The sequence below is a fragment of the Mus caroli genome, unplaced genomic scaffold, assembly GCF_978045245.1.
Source record: "Mus caroli unplaced genomic scaffold, Mus_caroli_1 scaffold_16, whole genome shotgun sequence".
Classification (NCBI taxonomy): Eukaryota; Metazoa; Chordata; class Mammalia; order Rodentia; family Muridae; genus Mus; species Mus caroli.
In genome coordinates, this window is record NW_028227271.1 from 30,200,318 (window position 1) to 30,215,425 (window position 15,108).

General features: G+C 51.5%; 1 protein-coding gene across 2 annotated transcripts in view; it reads left to right on the forward strand.

Annotated features, from left to right (window-relative positions):
• Positions 1 to 15,108, forward strand: part of LOC110311066 (maestro heat-like repeat family member 5) — a 70,297-nt gene that overhangs the window by 53,984 nt on the left and 1,205 nt on the right. For both annotated transcript variants that reach the window (XM_021184292.3, XM_021184293.3), the window contains exons 20-26: positions 3,311 to 3,464; positions 4,397 to 4,578; positions 11,022 to 11,159; positions 11,560 to 11,674; positions 12,498 to 12,641; positions 14,021 to 14,197; positions 14,648 to 14,803. In XM_021184292.3, coding sequence (XP_021039951.1) covers positions 3,311 to 3,464; positions 4,397 to 4,578; positions 11,022 to 11,159; positions 11,560 to 11,674; positions 12,498 to 12,641; positions 14,021 to 14,197; positions 14,648 to 14,803 — 1,066 coding nt within the window. The remainder of the gene's footprint in view (positions 1 to 3,310; positions 3,465 to 4,396; positions 4,579 to 11,021; positions 11,160 to 11,559; positions 11,675 to 12,497; positions 12,642 to 14,020; positions 14,198 to 14,647; positions 14,804 to 15,108) is intronic.

Genomic DNA, 15,108 nt, shown 5'->3' on the forward strand with positions numbered 1-15,108 from the left:
ATGGATCACCACACCCACCTGGCATCTCTGTAGTTTCTAGGGATGAAAATTCTGGTCCTCATACTTGCCTGACAAGTTCTTAACCACTCAGCCACCCACCCCACCCCCTTCCATTTGAAAATGAGACTTCCCAAATATCGTGCCTGATTTTCGATTGGCTGTCCCTACAGTGTTAGGAATATTTCCTCCCATGAGACAACTTCTTTCCTGTACCTGCCACATCCTTTTGTGAGCAGACACCAATTCACACGTCATGCACTGCCTTCCAAGGATCTTTCTCTCGTTGGCTGTCAAAGTTGCTCTTTCCAGCCCTTCTGGAATCAAGCACTTCCTGCCCTCAAAGGGTTCTGTGTCTCCATTCCAAGATCAAACGCTCAGAGTTGTAATTGTGGCCACTCCGTAGCAACTGACCTGGCCTATACAGAGCAGCCTCCCCTCTGACTTTCCAAGAATGTCTTCTCTCTTGGCCCTTTGCATTTGCATAAAGCACCTCGGGTGAAGTGTGCAACCTGCCTTTCTCCCCTTCTGCTGCTTTTACCTGACCTCTCAGAAGCACTGCGGGGGGGGGGGGGGCGGGGGGGGGGGGAGAGAGCAAGGGATGTCTCAGGGCTTCTGGGCATTTACTGCTCTTTTGGAGGACCACAGTTTGGCTCCCAGCACCTGTACTGGGTGGCTAACAACCCCCAACTCCAAGAGATCTGACACCTTCTTGTGCCCTCCTTGGGTAATGGCATGTACAGAGACACAGATACATACGTTCCCACATGTGCCCATTGGTGCAAAATATGAGTCCACACCACCCAGAACTTAGACTGTTCTAGCCCTAGTCTAGACACAGCAGTTCCCTTTGTTGGTGTTGTGGTGTTTCTACAGCTTTGTTTAAATGTTATATGTACTTACTTATTAATTTGTGTGTGTATGTGTGTTGCCTGGGAGTTCAGCAGGGGGCATTCCATCACTGAAGCTGGAGTTAATGGATGGTTGTGAACAGTCCCATGTAGGTGCTAGGAACACAGCCCATGTCCTCTGTAAGAGCAAGGGCTCCTGACTGTGGAGCCATCTCTCCAGCCCCCAGACCTGTCTAGTGTAGACAGAATTTTATCAGGCTTGTCACAGCCAATCATTGTCTTTGGTTGGAGTATAAGTCCTATTAGCATGAACTATAACTGTTAATGCGTTCGGGATTGACTTTGCTATCTTGACTCTTTCCCAACAAGGAAAGAACCTTCAAAGACCCCGTGTGAACTGACATGGCCCTGTTGTTCATGCCTAGACTCTCCCCTTGATATTGTACCTGCCAAGTTCCTCTGTACTAAAACACGTGTTGTAAGTTCTTCTGGCTGGGCAGTGTTCTGCTGTGTTCTCTCTCTCTCTCTCTCTCTCTCTCTCTCTCTCTCTCTCTCTCTCTCTCTCTCTGTGTGTGTGTGTGTGTGTGTGTGTGTCTGTGTGTCTGTGTGTGTGTGTGTCTGTGTGTCTGTGTCTGTGTCTGTGTCTGTGTCTGTGTCTGTGTGTATCATTGTGTCTATGCCACATTCTGCCCACCAGCCTACCTGCTGATGGATATCTAGATGCACCTTTTCTCTGCAAGAATAATCAGATATCAACATTGGAGTACATGAGTCTGCCCTCTACATCCACAGCTCCCACACCCATGGAGTCAGAACTGTCATCCAGAAACACTGTGCCTATGCCGACCCTGCACAGGTTCATCATTACTACCTTAGTGATGCAGCTTGATGCCTGCTTGCATGGAATCTACCTTATATTAGGCAGTCCATATACTGAGGATGGTGGTTAAAGGACACCTGTGTGCCCTTTAGGGTGTGTGTAGGGCATAGACAAAGAGTGCACCACATTACACAGGGACTTGTGCAGGGTTAGTTTTGGTTTGGATTGGATTTTTGAGACAAGGTCTAGAACTCACCAAATCCCAGGCTATACTCAAACCCTTACAATCCTCTTGAATCAGCCTCTCAAGTTCTGGAATGGCAGACCTAGGCCACCATGCCCAGATAGGGCATCCACAGATTTTCATACCCAAGGATAACTCTGAAACCAGGCTCCTGCTGATACCATGGGGCAACTATATATGTTTGATCCTGCCTCTGGTTTGGGGAGGGTGGGGGTGAGCACGTAGTGAAAGTTCAAGGCTATATGGCCACACCCCACCTAACAGCCACGACTTCCCAAAGCACTTCTGCCTCTTTCCACTCCACCAAGAGTGTCGGATGGATCCCAGCTTCTACACATCCTCTTTATGCCTTGTGTTGGTCACACCTTGGACCATGCTGTCACGGTGGTAACACGCACTAGCTCTCGCTGGAGTCCACGTCTTCCACGTGCCTCTTTCGTGGCTGTGCGGCTCCCTTTTGAGAAGTGTCCGTTCAGTTCTGTCGGCTTGTGGGTTCTGGCTGTCTCTTTCCCCTTTACTTGTTGCTCCCATCCCTCCCAAACCCGCTTCCATGTGGCTTTCCCACTGAAGCTGAGATAAAAGTGCTTGTAGCAACAACGTCACATTGCTGGGACCATCCCCATCCTGGATAGCTGTCGGCCGTCAGGCTCTCATCCAGCCTGTGCTCATCCCATTGGTTCCTAGGTTTCTCCACCTCCACTTCATCCTTGCCCTCCACACTTAGCATCCGACATAATCCGTGTTGCCCACTAGGCTGTCACTCCTAAGACATCAAGGATTTTTGTAATTCTGCATGTCTTTCTTCCCTGAAAGAAGTTGCCTTCAAAGGCTGGTGCCTCACACAAAGGTGTGTGGATAGAAGCCCCAGTGAGCAGATTGAAAGTCGTACTCTCCAGGGTCTCAGGCTCAGGGAGGACTCACTCACGCTGGCCTCTTGATGCAGCCATCCTGTGGTCACACTGTAGAAGACTCCTGGGATCTCTTGGCATACCTAGCAAGTGTCATCTGGGACTGGGGTTGTTTCCACAGGGCCTTAAGGGTGCCCCGCCTTGGGTCTGCCTTGACATTTATGAGACCACTCAGTTTCCTGGTCTTGCCCCATGAAGCCCCTTCCACGCAACATTCCAGCCCAAGAACACAAGGGCAAGGTAGAGAACATCTTAGTTGTGTCTCAGGACAGCTCTTACCTGCCCTCCACGCCCTGAACCTTAGATGGCTTCAGGGCCAGTGCCTACATACTGACAGAGCCATGATCTGAGCAAGCCTCTCTCTGTTTTAGCATCCTCCTCCCTGCAAAGTAAACACAGGGTCACACTGCCCTTCACTGGGACCCTAGGCATAGAGCCTACTAACTAAGTCAAGCAGGCATGGCAGTTACAGTACTCCCTCTATCCACAGCCACACCTTTCGCCTGTGGAAGGCCCTGGGAGCTGAACAGCCTGCAAGCTACCTGATTCTGACTGTGCTGCTGGCTTGGCTGCAGAAGAGGCCTCTGCCCCCTAGTGTTGGCAGCTCCTCTGACAAGGAGAAGCCCTACTTGCGTTCACTGGCTGTGAGTCTCTGACCCCATCCCTGGCAGGCAACTGTGTGAGCACACGGATCAGTGTGCCAGACTTCGGGGAAGCAGACCAAATACCCAGTCCACTCCCTATCTGGAGGAGAAGGGCATAGGGCAACCCAGCTCATAGACTGACCTCACTCACAGTCCTTTTCCCAGGGCTCAGTTCCCAATGACCTGTTCCCAGTGAGCCCTCAGCAAGTACGTCAGGAGGGTCTTCCCATAGGACTGCTTAAGGAGACAGAATGAGATAGCCTTGGAGGGGAGGGGCCTTTGACAATGCACAAACAGAAACCTAGAGTTTGGGGCTCAAAGCCATGCCCCATATTGGTGTCAGAGACTTTGGAGGAGCCAATACCATTGATCCCTGTAGGATCCTTGCTCCAATTTTCTCCATTAGCCCACACCTTACTTTCACACCCTAGAGAGGACAGGCTAGACCTTAGTAGACCTTACCTGTCTTCCTTAGCTAGAGTCTTGTAAAGTCAATAGCTTGTGCCAAGCTCTATGTAGAATTTTCTCTAGAGTCCTGGTCCTGAATGAAAGCCCAGAGCACACATCTGCCTCCCCACACCCTAGACAGACAGTGACCTACAGACTGAGAATGAAGGAGATGCTTAGGCTGGTGTACAGGTCGAGGAATCATGGATTGGGGGGAGCACATCTGGCTACAGAATATCAGCTAAAGAGCACAGACCAGGGAGCACCATTTGAGGAGCAGCAGAGTAGGAGGTTCAGATCCTCTAGTGGAGACCACACAGGTGGCATAAGCTGGCACAGGTCAAGGGACATTGCCTGGACACTTAGACTTGGTCCTTGAGCCATCAGAATGGGGAGGGGAGGGATGCAGTAGAGTGTGGGTTTTGACTAAGCATCCTGGGCCTGAATCCCAGCACCTGAGATCCATACTCACCCAACTCCAACAGGCCATGAACATAATTCACGAACTACAGTTTGCGCGGGAGTTCAAGAAAGCCGTGCAGGATGTCTTCCCCCAGCTGTTCCTGGCCCATCTGGCCCAAATGCACTATATCCTGGAGCTGAACCAACCCACAGAGCCTGAGCAGGGGCAGAAAGCCCCGGAGGCAGCCATGCCAAGCCCCCAAAGGTGAGCCCAAGGCCTCGTAGGCAGCTAACCTGGGCTTCATACACACCGGTAGGATTGCCCAGGATGAAGTAGCTTCCTGCCCAAGAAACAAGTGTGTGCACCCCCACACAGAGGAACTTAGATAGCAGACTATCACGATTCAGATCAGTAGTCAGAAGTCAAAACCAGAGGGTCTGCAGGCTTGCTCTTTATTGCTTAATTAGCTTTGCTGTTCCCTGGATAGGTTGGTAGTCTGTAGCTTGAAACTGTACAACTTTAATCTGTTTCCACCGTCCCATAAACTGTCCTCTGCCTGTGTCTAAATACCTTTTTTTTTTCAAGACAAGGTTTTTCTATGTGTCCCTGGTTGTCCTGGAACTCAACCTTTAGATCAGGCTGGCGTCAAACTCATAGAGATCCACCTGCCTCTTTCTCTGCCTCCTGAGTGTTGGAATTAAAGGCATGAACCACCACTTCTGGGCTAATGCCCATTTCTTCTAAAGACACCAACCACTGAATTTGGGCCACATTGATAACTTAAGTGCCACCACATGGTTGGAGGCTGAGGAATTATCTCTAGCACATTTTTTAAGGGCAATGTCTCAGAGTTTCCATTGAACCACTATGACCCAAAACCACTATGACCCAAAAGCAAGTTGGGGAGGAAAGGGTTCATTTGGCTTACATGTTCAGATCCCTAGTCCATGACTTGGAGGAAGTCAGGATGGGAACTCAAGCAGGGATGAAACCTAGAGTCCAGAGCTGATGCAGAGGCCACAGAATGCTGCTTACTGGCTTACTTCACATGCTTGCTTAGCCTGTTTTCTTATAGAACTCAGGACCACCAGCCCAGGGAAGGCCCCACCACCGTTGGCTAGGACCTCCAGGACTGATCGCTAATTGAGAAAATGCCTTACAGCTGGATCTCATGGAGGCATTCCCTCAACTGAGGCTCCTTTCTCTCTGAGGACTCTAGCTTGTGTCACATTGACACACAAACCCAGACAGTACAGACAATTGTCTCATAATAGTCACGATCCCAAATTTCATCCATGGCCAGGAGAGCAGTCAGCACAAACTGTCCCAAAGACATGTGTGTATCTGCTTTCTTTGTCCCCCTAGGATGGTACCAGGCCACATAGACACCTATCAAGAAGGGTCCCTGAACACAGCTACCCAGTTATGACACAGAGAAATTTCTTTTCCTTTTGTTCTTTCTTTCTTTTTGTTTCTGTTTGTTTTTTTTTTTCAGGACAGGGTTTCTCTGTGTATCCCTGACTCTTCTAGAACTTGCTATGTAGATCAAGCTGGCCTTGAACTCAGAGATCAACCTTCCCCTGCCTCCTGAGGCTGGGATTGAAGGTGTGCACCACCACTGCCCATCAGGGCACCTGTTTGTGATCCATGTGCTCCTTGCAATGGGTTCAGGACATAGCCCTCCCTACCCACAGCATATGCATGGACCAGCAGAGGCTGGGGGTGGCCCTGACTCCTCTCTAGCCAAGAGGCAGTGAGCTGAACCACAGGTGACCATCCATCCCTCATTCACCATAGCTATTGCTGTGGCTACCTGAGTGGATCGTGATTTGTCTCTGTAATGTCATGGATGGGAGTGGCCCACTCCTCAGCCCACCTGAGCAGGGTTTCAAGGACATTCCATCCTGCCACGGAAGGCTTTCCTTGGGCTACCCTTGGCGCCTGGTGCTATTTCCCAAAATCCAATACGCAAGTCTTTAAAAACCCACAGGGGCTCACTCTTTTCATTTGTCTCTGTGACAATGTGCTTCGTGCAATTTGTCAGTTTTAACAGCTCTCCCTGAGGCATGTCACGGAAGAAAAAAAATGTCACTTTTTACATTGCCTCCGAATTCCAATATGCGCAGAATCTCTTTTTTATTCACATCAACCATGCAAAATACATGAATCTTCCCTAATAAGCTAAGAAAACATTCTCCTCCCCGAGCAAGCCGGGGAGAATTGCAAAGATGGCTGCTTCCTCCCTTATGCTTCTCCCCGCTACTCTTCCCCCAACACGTGCTGCCCTCAGAACTCTGCTCACCTGAGTCACCTGTCAAGGCCTCCACGGTCACCCCTAAGAACAGCAGCACCGCCTCAGCCCCTATCCCACCATGACCCAGCCCTCAACACCTAGGAACTCTCACATTTCTGCTCCTTTGCTGGCTTGATGGCTCTGCCTTAGGACAGAAGGTTCTAGAAGGCAGGGGTGTCTGTTTTCCACATCCCAGGGAGGCCCTACCCTCCTCAGTTCATGGGCCACTTTCCCTGTGGATCCATCCTTCTCTATCTCAGCTCCTTGTTTCCACTGGCCATTCTGCACATAGGTCCTATGGGTGGTCCAAGCAGCCAAAGGCCCAGAAACATACCCTGGGTAGAATCCATGAGCTCTGATTTGCCCAGATTTACACATATACCCATCCCTTTACCAATGGAAACATTTAAGGCCCTGATTGACTAAGTATGGATCCCATATCTACCTCAAGCTGAACAAGATTTGGGCCTCTCACCCCGGGGATAATCAGCCTGGCTGGGACCAACCAAAGGGGCCCAGTCATAGGCAGGCTACCCAACAGGCACAGCAACAGGGTGACTGTGGGAATTCGGGGAACTGGTTGGCATTTTTTCAGTCTCAAAAGGTAGGTGGCATCAGTGAGATATATCAAAGTCTAGGACCTGACACCTTGTGCCCGATTGACTGGCACTGTGGGGAGAAAAAAGGGGGTGCTGAAGAGAGGACATGTGAACCACTGGTGAGTGTATCAGTGGCTGCAGGTGCCCCTCAGGGTGGACGGCCCAGAACACTGAGTGGCAGGGGAACTGAGCCTTGACACTGGAGGCCCCTGATGTTCAGTTCAGCTGAGTGGGGCTTTGGGTAGAACATGCCTTTGACAGGTGTGGGACCACCCTGACTCACGAATACTCATGCTCTGGAGACTTCTGCCCCCAGACTGTTCCTCAGCTGTGTCCATCCCCTGCCTCTCGGAGGACTTCCCACTGACTTACTCCCCTACTCATGAGACATGCCATCTCTCTATTTCCAACTCTCTCTCATCCTGGCCTCGGTGTTGACCTTTGCCCTACTGAGCCAAGGGGCAAAGGCTAGTGTTAGAAGAAGAGAAGCGAGTGTGTCAGCATACCTCTCTCATCACTCGGCTCTGCACCTGAACCAGGAGGGTCCTGAGTTCGAGGCTAGCCTCATAGAAAGAGTTTGAGGCTAGCCTGAGATACATAGCAAGATCTTGTCTTTAAATGAAAAAAAAAAAGAGGAAAATGGAGGAGGAAGAAGTTCTAGGGTGCTTGGTAATGATGTGAAAGGAATGAAGCCTTGCACAGTGGCAGTGAGATGTGAGATGGAGCAACTGTATGGACCTCAGAAAAGCCACCCATGGCATGAGATGCGGTGGCATGTGCTTGTCATATCAGAAGGATCATGAGTACCAGGCCAGCCTGGGACATACAGAGAAACTTACTGACTGACATTATTCACAGTGGCCCTAACTGAAAATATGCAGAGTCAAGGACAGACAGATGGACAGACAGACAGAATGTGACCCACCCAGACAATGGGATAATATATTAGCTACTTTCTCACTGCTATGTTCAAATACCTGGAAAGCAACTTAAAGAAGGAATTCTCTTTGGCCCATGGCTTCAGAGGATATAGTGCATGGGCCCTCAGCCCCATGCACTCGGGCAGCATCCCATGGCAGCAGGAACATGTAGCTGGGACTGTTCTCCACTGCTTGGTGGACAAGAAGCAGAGAGGGGTGCTATACCAAAAGGAACCACAGCACCCAGAGGCATGGGCTAATTTTCTAAGGTGCTTAGCAATCCAATCAAGATGACCCATCATAGACAATACTCCAAATTTAAGGGAAAATCTGCCACATGGAAAATCGTGGATGGGCCTAGAGGACATTCTCCTGAGTGGCATGAGCCGTTCATCACACAGAAAACAGCTGAACAAGGTTGCACAGCGCTGTGATCCCGACAGCTACAGAGCAAGCTCAAAGCGAACCTGGGACGCCTGAGATCCTAACAAGAGTTAAAGAATTCTACTCCTGTGAAGTCCCTAGAAGTGTAGAAGACAGAACCGGGCTGGGGCTGGTATTGGGGCGGGGCTAGGGTTGGGGCGGAGCTGGGGTTGGGGCTGGGCTGGGGCTTGGGCTAGGGTAGGGGCGGGGCTGGGCGGGGTAGGGCGGGGCTGGGTTGGGGCAGCGCTGGGGCTAGGGTTGGGGTGGGGGTGCGGACAGGAGTCAAGGCTTAATGAGAGTTTGCATCTGAAAAGATGGAAGGCAGTAAAGGTAATTATGGCTATGCTACGGTTGCAGTACAGCTTACCACCACTGACTTAATTAAAATTAACTATAATGGCAAAATGCAACGGGAACTGCACTTTACCTCAATTAAAAAATACGGGGCTAGGAAAAATGGCTCATCGGGTAAAGCACTGGCTTAACAAACCTAAGGACCTCAGTTCGAATCCTGCTACTGGACACACTAGCACAGATCTGTAAATCGTACAATGAGATGAGAGGCGGAAACAGGAGAATTCCTGTGAGCTCGCAAGCCAGCTAGCCTGATATACATACACAGCAGTGAACCTGTCTCAAGGTGGAAGATGAGGACTGGCACTCTGTGGTTGTCTTTGACCACATGCGCATTGTAGCATGCTTATAACCACATTCACAAAGACGTGAACATGGGACATGCATGGACACACACACACGCGCACACACACACACACACACACATGCACGCACACACACCATATGTATAATCTATTTATTAAACAAACAAAAACAAAAGAAAAGACATTCAGGGCAGTGGATGTATACATTGGTGTCTGCTCAGCCCTCCGGAAGCACACAAACACTGCCTCCCCTTTCTGAGGAGCCTCTGTCCCTTGAGGGCCACAGCAGGTTAACAGAGTGGCACTAAGTCTGGACATCACTGGGATGTTGGAATGTGGAGAGTCTGAAGAAGAGATAGTGTGACCTTCTGGATGGTCAGAGGGACTGCCCTATAGCTCAGGTGTCTCTTTTCCACTGCTTTCAAGGACATGAGAACTTGAGATGGCTCACCGCCATTGGGGAGTTCTGGACAGGAGAGCAAGACCTGGAGATGTCTGGAGATCTGTGGTTTTCTCCTGGAGTCAGGCAGAGATTCCCAACAGTGCTTGATGGCCATCTTTCTGAAGCCGTGCTGTGGCCATGAGGATAAATCACCCATAAAGAAGAAGCTGTCACATGGACCCAAGATGCCCCAAGACTAGAAGCCTCCAGAGTGTCACAAAATGAACCAAATACCCTCCCACCCCTTTCTGAAATCCATCATCCCTCTGTGGGTGTGACCAGAGATGTAGAAGATACTGCCTTTTAATGCCCGCTGGGGATGACAGTTCAGCCAGGTGGCTCTTAAGTTGGCACCATCAGAGTCTTTCAGAATGGAATTTTATCCTCTGACACTTGGTTTTACAAATCTGCCCTGAAATGGTGCTGCTGATCTACTAGACGGCCCTGAAGTACAGCAAGCCCACACATTCTTGCATTCCCAAAAACCAGGCCAGGGGCAAATGGTCAAGTGTGGGGCCATGGAACCACAGAACTGGGAAGAGCTGGTCTGGAGCAGGAGTGGGGTCAAGTCCTGTCTAACCCCAGAGATCTTGTCTCAAGAGAGGTAGAAAGTGGAACAACTCCCTCCCCTGTCTTAGACCTGCATGTCCTGGGCACAGAGTTCTGTGCCCCGCCCCCCCCCCCCCACCTTTGCCCACACCAGAAGTAGTCAAAGCCAGGTTAAACTTCCCCTCTCCTTATAAGGTCAGGCCCAGCAAGCATCTGGAATTCCCACTTATACTCCTAAAGCGTGATTAGTCTCCTACTGTGACTGATTGCATGAGAATGGCCCATAGCTTGCAGACATTTTTAAAAACTTGGGTCCCCTGTTGGTAGAACTGTTTAGGAGGTGTGGCCTTGTTGGAGGAGGTGTGGCCTTGTTGGAGGGGGTGTGGCCTTGTTGGAGGAGGTGTGTCACTGTGGTTGGGCTTTGAGGTTTCATAAACTCAAGCTCTTCTCAGTTAGCTCACTTTCTTTCACTCTCTGCCTCATAGATGCAAGCTCTCAGCTACTGCTCCATCACCATGTCCGCCTGGCTGCTGCCATGCTCCCCACCATGACGGCCGCAGACTCTACTAACTCTCTGAGATCACAAGACCCCCCTTAATTAAATGCTTTCTTTAATAAGCAGGTCCTAGGGATAACTGTGCTCTGCTGTGGGACCAGCACAGCCCTCCTCACCCTGAGCCTTAGCAGGAGGCAGGCTCCAGAGCTGAAAGAGCCCAACCCCTCCCCCACCAAACCATCCCCAGAGCAGGAGATGGCTCAGGCGGCTCGGGTGGGCAGCTGATGCAGCTCTGAATAGAGTCTGGCCTCTCTGCTTGGCTGCAGCACATCACTGGAGGCACTGAAGAGCCTGCTGTCCACCACAGGACACTGGCATGACTTTGCTCACCTGGAACTGCAGAGCGCGTGGGAATACTTCACCTCCATCCACACCTATCCGCAGGCCGTGGGACTCCTTGCCAGGTACTGGTGGGGCAAGGGAAGGGGAGGCTGGGCATATGGACCGCAGCCATCCATACCATTGAGCTGTCTGGATCATTTGAGGCCACTGAGGGCAGCCTAAAGGCAGCATCCCTCGGACTTACGTGTGTGCTTACAACACTCTGGAACACAGGAGGCCCACACCACACACCAAGTGCAGACTCTTTCCCCAAGATCTGCCCTGTCTTAGGACCTCAAGAACAAGGGCTCTAGCTGTTCCTCCTCTGCCTTCCCCATGCATAGCCCAGGCCTGGCACATGGGAGAGGAGCTCACAGACACATACCTACTCCATTATATTGGGATGTCCAACCTGGCCAGCCCGGGAAGTGGTAGAAGATATATACTCATGGGCGGGAACCACAAACCAGGCCCTGTCCCCAGGGCCATGGTGCAGAACCACTGCACGCAGATCAAGGCAGTCCTTGGCTACTTGCTACCCAACCTGCAGAGCCAGCAGGAACGAGAAAGGAAGACAGCCATCCTGCTCCTCATTGAGGTAAGACAGGGAAGGGGCAAGGGTCCCACGCAGCCTATGTGCCCCCCACCCTCCACCTGCCTCAACCCCAGACAATCCCCACCTGACTCACCCTGTGAGGACAGCTTCCCAGACGGTCCCCTTCCAGGTCTGCAGAGGCTTCTGAGACCTCTCAGCCTAGAGCGGGAGGGGGGAGTATGATTGGGGGGGGGGGGACTGTCTCTCCACCCTTCCCTGCCTACAACGACCAAAGCAGAGTTAATGAGCCCTGGGTATGGACTCATCAGACCACATTCAGGTGTGGCATTATCCTGCTCACATATAACTCAGGCCCCACCTACTATCACCTGAGAACCTTGAGCCACAAGAGTTATGGTTCAACAAGAACTGGAATGTGGCCACTTCACCACCGAAGGCTCTGGCAAAGGCAGAGCTTTGAAGGAGGGGTCATTTCTATATCTGGGACCAGCTACCTGGGTCTAAGACAAATAAGGAGTCTTATGCTTCCACCCCCTCTCCTCCCCCTCCTTCTCGCTCCAGAAGGACGTGTGAGCTGCTCCTCCTGGGGCCCTGTTTTCAAATGTTCCGTGAGCCTACCGAGGGTGTTAGTCGTCTCCAGGCTAGCTAAATAGCCTCTCTAGGCCCCAGTTTCGCCAGCCATACCTAGAAGGGCTTGACCATTGAAAAGTTTCAGATGCTTTTTAACCCTGGTACCCAGGGGATACTAGCCAACCATCCTTCCCCAAGTCCTGCACAGGCCTAAGCCTCAGAGCCCCCAACAAAGACATGGGCTAACCAAGAGAGGGGACCAAGACTGAGCCACCTTGCTCTCTGGGGCCCCCAGTTCCTCTATAGCCCTGCCCTGTTGGAGGTGCTTTCTAGACAGGCTGCCCTGACTGTACTGGCTCAAAGCCTCCAGGACCCCAGCTCTGAGATCCGTGTGGCCAGCCTACAGGGCCTTGGAAATATACTCTTCCACCCGGAGAAGGTGAGAGCCAGAGGGACAAGCATCAAGGGATGGACAAGGCCGAGTGGGTTGGGACCCTAGCTCTGTCGCTTGGTACGCTGACATTTCCACTCTGAGTCTCAGCTTCCTCATCTTCAGAAATGGACGTATTTTAGGAGAGGACTCTCCTGTTTCCAGGAACATGTCTCCTTACCGTGAGAAGGACAGACCCTCCTGCACAACTCCAGAGGCCCACTGAGGAGCCAGGCAGATGGCACCTTTCACCCCGCACAAAGAGAGTTCCCCTTGAGAGTCACATGTCTTTTATCCCTCAATTTTCTGTTCCCAACTAAGAGCCCTATGCTCTCACCATAGCGAACCATACTCCATATGGACAGCTTGGGGCAAGAAAGACTGCAATAGTGCCTTTGGGGGACCTGCCCTTCCTTCATTCTGCATCCCCCACCTCACCTCCAGTTCAGAGCCTAGAATTCCTGACACATCTTCACTGCAGGCATTGTATAATGAGCAAGACCTGAGGCCCTGGATAAGCCCCTTCCCAGATTCTAGTGAGAAGGCCTGTTTAACACTCAACATTCACATCTGAGAAATGGGATGGAAATCGAGCCTGCTTGGTGTGATAGGCAGGTCATGAGACCAGTGGTGGCTATGATTGTCATGCTGGCCATGGTCAGCTCTCAAGCCACTGCCATTAGTCATCACAAGCAGCAGCATCACCCTCTTAAAGCCAGGACCCTGTGGACTAGTTAGTGAACTCCATCTGATGAAGACACTGAGATAGGCGCAAGTGTTCTCACTAGTAGAGAAATGTCCACTCATCTACCCTAGGGAGAGACAGATACACAGAGAAAATGTGATCATGGTGATACCACAGAAATACAATTCTAATGAGGCCCCAAAATATCCTTGACCATCAGCCAGTTTCACTCCAGTACCACTAGACTTAGATGTGTGCACAAGGTTAAGGCAGTCCCAATCGTTAGAGTGACCATGGTCAACAAAGCCCTTTGCACTACATCTAGCACAGAGGGTGCTTAAGAATGGGGTGGGGTGGAGGCAATGTAGCACTCACTCCTTAACCTGTTAACCCACCCACCTGGCCTTCCATAGCACCTGCCTTTCCATAAATACATACACACACATACATATGCACATACATACATACATACATACATACATACATACATACATATATACACCTATCCATGTATGGAGTCATCCATCTATCCATCCCTCCACCCTTCCACCTACCCATCTATTCACCAACCCCACCCAACCAGACTAGACCCCAGACTCAAGGGCAAGACAGGGGCAGAGGCTCAGGTCAAGTACCCCAGGTGAAGCCGGGTGAAGGGGGCAGACCTGTGCCTTCCACCCACTGCCCACTACCTTCCCTATAGGAAAGCCTGCTCCAGGGTCAACTGCCAGCCTTCCTCAATGGCCTCTTCCAAAAAAATGAGGCAGTGGTGGTAGGCATTATGGGCATGGTCTCGGATGTACTGCACCGCCTGGGCACACAGGGTGCAGGTGCACAGAGTCTCAGCATCGCTATCAACACCCGCTACTTCTTTGATGACGTGAGAATAGAGCCAGGCGTGGCTGGGTATGCTTTCCTGGGTCCTCCCCGCTCCTCCCTTGGGCCTCAGGACCCCTTCTGCCTTCTCACTGTACCTGGGCACTGAACCCAAGGCAGCTGCCAAGCTGTGAGCCCACAGGTGCACCAGATCTAGCCAAGGGTCCACCAGGTGGTGCTCAGCCCTCTTCATGGCTGAAGAGTGCCAAGTCACACTTGTCCAACCCCTCTGGGAATAAATCACCCAGCTACCTTCATGATCAGGGTGACAGTGGGCACCAGAGGACAAGGTAATTCCATGTGAGGATGGCCTGAAGCCTTGTCTGGGAGAAAGCCTGAGTCCAAGGGAGGAGAAACAACCTTACCCTGGGCCCCTGAACCTGACTGATGGAGTCTGAGGAGATAAAAGGACTCCAAGCTAGGAAACACTAGAACCTAAGTTCCTGCGCCATAGGAACAGGACAAAGTTCGAGCAGCAGCTATGTCACTATTTGGGGATCTGGTGGCGACGGTGGCAGACAGGGAGCTGAGTGGCATGCGGACCCAAGTTTGCCAGAGCATGGTGCCTTTGCTCCTGCACCTGAAGGACCAGTGTCCAGCTGTTGTCATGGTCAGTGCCAACCTGCAAGCCCTTTGGTCTTGGCAAAGGGACAGGGCAGCCAGGTCGGGCTACCCACAGGGCTCCCCAGATCACCAACCCCTCCTACACACACTGCCGTATTCAGCCAGCCAGCTCTGTGGGTCTACCAACTACAGAAGAGCATGGTGGGACACAGACCAACAGTGTGCCTGCTGATTCATGAATACAGCCTGCCTTACCGTGCTCCACTCTCTGGAGTCCCTGACATCGGGGGAGGGGACAACAGCAGCCAACAAGCTCAGACAGAGCTGGGTATCTCCCTGTCTTCCACAGGG